The sequence below is a fragment of the Aedes albopictus genome, chromosome 3 (genome assembly GCF_035046485.1).
Source record: "Aedes albopictus strain Foshan chromosome 3, AalbF5, whole genome shotgun sequence".
NCBI classification, from domain to species: domain Eukaryota; kingdom Metazoa; phylum Arthropoda; class Insecta; order Diptera; family Culicidae; genus Aedes; species Aedes albopictus.
The window spans coordinates 125,347,844-125,356,208 of record NC_085138.1 but is presented as its reverse complement, the minus strand read 5'-3'; the positions used below and the strand labels follow the sequence as shown (position 1 = coordinate 125,356,208).

At 45.4% G+C, this 8,365-nt stretch overlaps 1 protein-coding gene across 1 annotated transcript; it reads right to left on the bottom strand.

Moving 5' to 3' along the window:
* Nucleotides 1-4,755: 4,755 nt before the first annotated feature.
* On the bottom strand, nt 4,756-7,803 carry LOC109622056 (ATPase family AAA domain-containing protein 3A homolog). Its single transcript, XM_029878059.2, has 4 exons — nt 7,398-7,803; nt 5,959-7,258; nt 5,540-5,738; nt 4,756-5,469 (listed from the first exon to the last, which is right to left on the bottom strand). The coding sequence occupies exons 1-4, from the start codon at nt 7,612-7,614 to the stop codon at nt 5,398-5,400; spliced, it is 1,788 nt and encodes a 595-aa protein (XP_029733919.2). The 5' UTR covers nt 7,615-7,803; the 3' UTR covers nt 4,756-5,397.
* Nucleotides 7,804-8,365: the final 562 nt, after the last annotated feature.

The window sequence follows — 8,365 nt, the reverse complement described above, 5'->3', positions numbered from 1 at the left end:
ACGGCGTCCCCGATGGATTTACAATTAAGCTGATTGGACTGCTTTTCAAACAACGATAAACGAATCTCTAACAACGTCCGAACAAGAAAACCTCTCTGGGTTTTTAAGCATAGTTCATCAAGCAGCCATAACGTCGATTCCAAAGACTAGCTCAAAGCCAGGTCGAAAAGCTCTACCCTGGTGGTCACCGGAGACAAAAAGAGCAACTAAGGCTAGAAGGAAAGCCCTAAAAGCCATGTTACGTCTCCCCGATGGGCATCCACAGAAGCTAATCGCCAAGGATCTTTACAAATCAAAGCGAAACGAATGCCGTCAAATCATACGTGATGCCAAACGACTAAGCTTTGAAAACTTTCTGGACGGCATAAATTCCAACCAATCCTCGAGCGAGCTTTGGGGAAGAGTGAATGCTCTCAGTGGGAAGCGAAACGCCAGGGGCATGGCAATCCAACACAACGGTGCCCTTACCAGAGATCCGCAGGTCATAGCTGATGTACTTGGCGAATATTTTGCCTCTCTTTCTGCCTTTGACAAATATGATGAAGCCTTCAAACGACGAAATGATGCATCCACGCTTGGCAAAATGGTCATCTCGGAGGTCACACCACCGCATCCCATCAACGTACCTTTCCGTCCCATTGAATTGGAACATGCCTTAGTTGGCTGCAAACGTAACTCCGCAGGAAACGATGAGATAGGTTATCCGATGTTGAAACATCTAACTCTCACCGGCAAGGCATCCCTTTTACGATTGCTGAACAAAGAATGGTCGAGAAACACGCTTCCTCAGGGGTGGAATCACAGTTTGGTCATCCCTATACCGAAACATGGTTCTGCGGCCTCCAAGCCTTCAGACTTTCGTCCAATATCGTTGACATGTTGTGTCAGCAAAGTGTTGGAGAAAATGGTTAGGGTAGGGCGGGGCAAGATGAGCACCCTAAGGATCACGTTGAGTTTATTGAACAGGGTTCCTGATTTCCACTTTTCATCTTCTTCCCCACTCGAATACAGTCAGCAGCGAACGGTTGTCGCTTTAGTTTGTGTGTTTGCTTGTCAGCGACGACAGCAAACACCGGCGAACGGTGGGAAGCCATACATGGAATTTAAACATTCGTCCACAATCGCATCGCAAGCGATGGAGAGGTGATGCGATTCGTGAGTGAATTGCGCGTACGAATATTTGAAGTTTTCAAAAAATGTTTATTATTTTCTTTGCTAATCTAGCATTTCAACAACAATACACTAAAAACGTATGCATTACATGCAGAAATTCTCTTCTAGTTATGATAATAGCCGCTCCGATCGCTCACCAGCATTCGTCACCATTCGCCATTCATTCATTCGCTTGCGATCCAAACTGCGACGATCGGCCACGAATATCCATGTCAACCAGCTTGCGCATCGCTTCTCACTGGTGATGGGGTTGCGTGTTTGTTCATGACTATCCGTTTGCTGCATCATTCTCGATTCGCTTCAGCAAAGAGGAGTGAATATGAATGGAGTGAGGCGAATTTACCGATCCTTGAATTGAAAGTTAACACAATTTTTCAAAGTACCTCTCAGTAGTTCTCTTCTATATCTTGTTTTCTATCACCCATAAACATGGGAGGGTTAAAAATTCACAATAAGGATGATTTATTTGACTAAACAAAAAAGATGTTTTATGGTCAGTTCGAACATGCTACGGGGCAAGACGAGCACCCCTACGGGGCAAGAAGAGCACTTCATTAAAATCCCAATATTTTAACAATAAATTGGTCATACACTGATTGATATAGTGAACCTTGTGTATAGCTATGGTATCACGTTCTAAAATTATCATTTTTTTTCGATAATTGAAAAAAATGCGGTTTTATAATACTTTATACAAAATGACCCGAAAAACAATAAACGATTATGTGGTTGCTTATTTTTAGAAATTTACTCAACCAAATAGTTGCAGAGGTTACGGAAACCTATGTTCGGCACTATTGAGTGGATTACAATAATTTCAAAATATTTTCTATATTACCATCAGGGGTGCTCATCTTGCCCCACTATAGGTAAATAACTAAAATTGAATAAATTTTAATGTTTGTTTTTAGAAAATATTTTCTAATGTAAATTAAAATGCTTTGCAGTAAGCTAGTAATGTTGGCTGATAACTAGAATTATGGTAAAAATTTGATTCTGACATAAAAACCTTATTTTATTCTGATGATTTCTTATAAGAAAATGATAAAATTCCATGCTATCGACTTATTTGACAATATTGTTTAATTCGTTCATTATGAAGTACCTTTTATCAGGTTTACAAACAGGATGAACATTATTCTAACGGATTATGAAGTTGCTTGGGCAAAATTCATCATAAAAGTAGTAAAACGGAGGGGTGCTCATCTTGCCCCGGGTGGCCATCTTGCCCCGTCCTACACCGTCGTTTAATTCACTTTCTTGAGTCGAACGGCCATCTCGACCACCGGCAACACGCTTTCTGTCCCGGACACGGAACAGGCACATATTTTGCTACGCTAGGGCAAGTATTACACGACGCAAAAACACAGGAGCAGCACGTGGAAGTTGCCACGTTAGACTTGGCAAAAGCGTACAACAGGGCCTGGACACCAGGCGTCATCTACCAACTGTGTAAATGGGGTCTATCAGGACACGTTCTGCACTTCCTCCGGAATTTCCTTCACAACCGGACATTCCAAGTTTGCATTGGAAACCATCGTTCTAGAAGCTTCAAAGAAGAAACAGGCATACCGCAAGGTTCGGTTATTGCCGTTACCATCTTCTTAATCGCCATGAACGGAGTTTTCATCAGCCTTCCGAAGGAGATTTACATATTTGTATATGCAGACGATATAGTACTAGTGGTAGTCGGATCCACGGAAAAAGCTCTTAGACGGAAACTCCAAGCATCAGTGAACGCCGTCTCTAAATGGGCAAAGGAAGCCGGATTTGAGCTATCAGCCGAAAAAAGTTCCATAACACATATATGTCCCCTCCGCCATCGTCCCATCCGTACTACAATTGTAGCTAACGGACAACCTATACCATTGAAACAACGTACTCGAATACTCGGTGTCCATCTGGATCGCCGCCTATCCTTCCAAGAGCATTTCAAAGAGGTCAAACGGAACTGCCAAACTCGTCTAAACCTTATGCCGCACCCCTTGGCGCACCCTTTCCAAGATACACCAGGGTAGTAATCGAGATGTTCGTCTACGTGTAGCGAGTGCAATAATTGATAGTAGATTACTCTATGGCATTGAACTAACCTGTACATCAACCGATGCAATGACCGCTTCACTCGCTCCTGTGTACCATCAGTCGATCTGAATAAGCTCTGGTCTACTACCCTCTACACCCTCCTACTCCGCTTGTACTGAAAGTGGTAAACTACCTTTTGGGCATCTCGTTACAGAGGCTGTCTGCAAAAGAGCAATCAGTTTCTTGGAAATGACAACAGCTAGCAACGACAGAGTCCTTCTTCTCGATAAGGCGAATCGACTCCTACAGAGACACACCAACGAAGTGCTCCCCCCGGTGGCCGAGGTTCATTGGAACAGAGCCAGAAGTTGGGATTCACAGCGTATCAATCTCGAGACATCTATAAAAAGCAGATTTCGGGCGGGAGATAACTCTCCTACTCTTACCAGAACCGTAACAGAATTACTGCGCAACAAATACCACAACTATACGCATCGATACACAGATGGTTCCAAGGACCAGAATCGCGTCGGCATCGGCGTTACTGGTCCTGACATCAACCGCTCTCACCGCCTTCAAGATCCCTGCTCAGTTTTCTCTGCAGAGGCTGCAGCGGTCCTCATCGCCTCTACTACTCCATCTCCAAAGCCAATTCTCGTCCTAACGGACTCAGCCAGCGTTATTGCAGCCTTATCGTCCGACGTAGCACGACACCCATGGATTCAAGCTATCCAGTTGCAAGCTCAGCCCGATACAGTATTCACATGGATCCCTGGCCACTGCGGAATCCGCGGCAACGAAAAGGCTGACGAATTGGCAGCTAATGGAAGATCTGGAACTTTCTTTACAAACGATGTACCTGGGCGAGATTTGAAACATTGGGTCACCATGATGCTGAGAAATTCCTGGTCAATCGAATGGCTCAACTCGAGAGATCTCTTCTTACGAAAAATAAAAAAAAATGGTACGACTCGCTGGGACGATCCTGAAACTCATCGGGAGCAGAAAATTCTTTCGAGGCAACGTACAGGCCACACAAAAGTATCCCATAATATGGCCAGTACAGGGGCTTTCCGCAAAATTTGTCCCGTTTGCAATGTACCCTACTCTGTGGAACATTTTATCATCAACTATCCCCAACATGAACCAGCACGCGTTTCGCCCGGACAACGAAAAGGATCAACGGAATAACACACAACCACAATTGAAGGTGAAGACTCTGGCAAACGCATCCGGACTATCCAATGGAAACATCCCCGTTTATAATACGTCTACTCGTTTTTCTGCCCAGGAGGGCTAGTGTACCGCCCTCTCTCGATACAGAGATGAACCAGCCGCCGGCTGAAAATCTCTTTAATAAAGATAAATAATAATAATAATAATATAATGTTATTACCTACATTAAATTTCAACGTGTTGCGTTTAATTATAAAAGCTAGTAAGTAAAAATTTGCCAAGGAGTGGTTGCCAAATCCCCCCCCCCCCTTTCTGACTGAAAAGCTGGCTACGCCCTTGGACTTAGGATTTCTCTTGCTTCTACTTACAGGAACACCGGCTACATTGAATAAACGTCTTTGATTTATATAACTTTTCGGATCTACAACCAATCACATCGCCATTAACTTAAGATAAAGTTCTCCCGCGGAAAAGATCTCCAACATGAAACAAAATCACTATTACGAAATTACAAAAAAAAAAAAACGGTAAAATTATGAAGCGTAAACTGCCGTCGTTGAACACATTCGAGTGGGTGCACAATGCAGATGATTAGTAAATGCATTTAAAAGTTTCATTTCGTCTGTGATCATCGTCGGGAAATCTGTTTCCGCTAGTTACTCTCGGGCCTCACAAAATTTGGACCGCTCGAAGAAGTTTAATATAAATTTCCCTGAGATGAGCGGTTTTGCTGAGCTTGGATACTCGGGGATGCTTCTATGTTGGATAACACCTGCATAACTCGTTCCAATCGACCTGGTTGTCTGAACCGTACATGGTGGAACTACGGAATGACCAATCTCCGTAAAATGCTGAATCTAACAACATGCTCAGCAATTGGAAGAAATGATCTACACCGTTCATTCCACTGGATAACGCGAGGCCAGCTCATTGAATTGAAAAATAGTCTCTAATTTACACACTGCGGTCACAGTTCCGAATTTTAACTCCTATTGCAAAAATTTAGCTCTAGATTTTACCTTAACGTTACATAATGAATCCTTTTCCGCCCGTGATTGATTTGTGATCTAGTTTCTCTTGCTCCGATAACCAAGCCATCTGAAAGAGAAAAAAATGGGGTTCGTTTTATGTTTGAATTTTAAGATAACCTGGATAACCGGAAACAAACCTTCTGTCGGTGTTGTCGCACGGCAGCTTCGCATCGATCCAGGACCATCTTTTCGGTCAGCACTCCCTGCTCGGAGGCGTAGCAAGCCGCTTGCCAGGAAACGCCCAGCTTGGAAATCTCACGACCGGACATGCCTTCGCACATTTCGGCCATCCTACTGCACACGACGCTGTAATCCCACTGTTCTACCTTGAAGCGCCTGCAAAGGGAAGAAAAACGCACAATTTAGAGTTGTTACTTTTAAAAATAATCTTCTTCTAGGGCGTTTAGAAGGGCCCACGGGTCGTGTTCCCATTAAATTTCAGTAGTTGACAATATTCAGATTTCAAAGGGAATAAACCACGAATCTTATGGAAATGTATGGAAAACTTAAGAAATTCTGCAATAAAGATCTTTTGAGAAGTGCTTCATTCACTTACTTCTTTCCTTCGGAGGCCGGCTGCAGCACAAATTTGTCAAAGTACAACCGGATCAACCGTTCGCGCTCCTCAATGCCGGGCAGAACGAACTCGACCATCTCGTCCAGCCGATCGTTGATGGCGTAGTCAAACTGTTCCGGGGTATTCGACGCCAGAACCAACATGAATCGTGGATTCTGCTCGCCGGTCCTGTAGAGGAAAGCGTTCAGCGCCGAACGCAACTCCTCGGAAATGTGCTCCGACGATCGTTTCCGCAGGAAAGCATCCGCCTCGTCGATGAACAGCAGCAAACCGCGCCGACTGGTGTTGGCCCAATCGAACACCTTGTGGATTGCAGTGACGGCATCCCGGCCCATCGGGCCCACATCGCCTCCAGTCATTATAGCGTAGTCCATTCCCGAGTGGTTGGCCAGCTTCTTGGCGAACATGGTCTTACCCGTTCCGGGAGGACCGTGGAAGAGAATGTTCCGGAACAGTCCGTTGTTGTGCTTGGTGTTCTTGGTTGCGATTGCGATATCTCTGAGGCGTTCTTCCAGCTTCGGTTGGAGGACAACACCTTGGAGAGCATCTGCAGGCTTGGCCTTAAAGCGATTGAAGGTTTGGATTGGATGACGGACCGCTTCCAGAAGGGAGAATCTAGATGTTTCGTTCACTAACGAAGGCTTTCCAATTCTGGCTTCGATGAAACGGGCCGTGACACCGGTGGCACCTTTGGCAGAATACACACCCAGGGCCAAGAGGGACAAACCTCCGACCGTTGTGGCCACCTTATTCCAATCCGTGAGCAACGCTGTGGCACCTTGCCCCAAAACTGATCCTGCAGTCTTAATACTTTCCATGACAGTGATGCGGTTCTCCTCGGCCTTCAATCGAATCTGTTCCAAAGTCAAATCACGATTCTCCCGGTCAACCTTAGCCTTTGCCCTCAGTTCCGCTTCCAGCAGTTTCATCTTGTTCTTTTCCCTCAACTCCATTTCGTGCTCAATTGTTTGCCTTCGCATCGCTTCTTGCTTGGCTACACTCTCTTCCTGCTTTCGAAGATTCTCTTCCTGCACTCGTTGCTGCTGGGCAAGTTGCTCCTCATACCGCTTCCTGGCCAGCTGATCCTGATACTGTGCCCTCTGTTGCTGATGCTTGGTCTCCTCAGCCAATGTTTTACGGCGCTCTTCATGGTCTACGCGTTTCTGTTCCACCTTGGACGCTTCAATGTGTGCCTCGTATTCCTTGACCTTGGCAACGTATTCCTGCTGTCTAGTTCCCTCCTGCAACTTCGACAGTTCAAGCGCTTCTCGAGCATGCTCTGAAATTTGCCAAAATCGAAAGTTTTAATCCACCTTCCGTAATGCTTGTTCTACGCTTAGTAACTAAACTGCACAAACTTGCTGTTGGATTCATTACGCAACAACTAACACAATCGTATAATATGTAACACTACTCACTTGATCTTTCCAGCGTTCGGGCAGCTTCCGCGGCACGCTCCAGTGCCGACGAATCGAACCGATACGCTTCCATCGCTTTGCGTTCGGCCTTGGTAAGATTGGCATCGCCGGCCGCTTGACCAGCCGAGCTGGGATCCTGCGGGGCACCGCCTTCGGCACCACCCGGAGGTGGAGGCCCCTGCGGTACCTGGCTTTTGTACCCGAATAACCACGACATATTGGAACAAAAACTGTGTCAGAACACGCGGAACTATATCGCAACTGTTTTCACTTGATAAGTTTCCGGAAAAGCCGAAAAAATACGGGATGATGAAATAACAATGCACCCGCGGAAAAACGGTAACGATCCGATGGGACTCGATTATGCGAATGATGGAAGCGCACGAGGCACACGCAGATGTTGCACTTGGAAACGTCAAAATGACAATGATTTTTTTGTGTTTACTGTTGACTAGGAATGAACTTTAGATGACTTTCCCCAGGAACTCGTTCACGAAACCAAACGGCTTGATTAGGGTGAGTCAATCAAGGTTTTCGGTCTTGAAGAAATTGAGTTATTTTTTTTTACTTATTGTCTATCCAGTTGGAATCAAGACCGACATTCAAACGAAAATTGCAAATTTCTTGGTCCACAAGTGTTGCAACTGTTTCGCATCTAGTGCGCTGTGTTGCTGGCAACAACGGGAAGGATGCGCACTACTTTTGACATGATTAAAAAACGTCGCGAGTTGGGTCGCGTCGCGACTTGATTGTGCGAAGTCCGGTTTGGTGGCGGCCCGACAATATTGCGCATTGCGCAGTTAAAAGTGCGACGAGGAAGTGCGGAATCTCAAATAAAAGTGCGATTTGGTGTCAGATCGTTTCGGTGTCTTCGTCGCACTTATTCATTAGCTCATGATGAAAGTGCGGTGAAGACACCGGAACGATTTGATGCAATATCGCACTTTTATTTAAGATTCCGCACTCTG

What these genes read in the sequence shown, in the direction of transcription:
- LOC109622056 (XM_029878059.2), bottom strand. Translation starts at nt 7,614, where the DNA reads ATGTCGTGGTTATTCGGGTACAAAAGCCAGGTACCGCAGGGGCCTCCA. An exon ending in CCGAACGCTGGAAAGATCAA is followed by an intron (nt 7,259 to 7,397) that starts GTGAGTAGTGTT and finishes GGCAAATTTCAG; the next exon opens with AGCATGCTCGAGAAGCGCTT. An exon ending in TGCGACAACACCGACAGAAG is followed by an intron (nt 5,470 to 5,539) that starts GTTTGTTTCCGG and finishes TTTCTCTTTCAG; the next exon opens with ATGGCTTGGTTATCGGAGCA.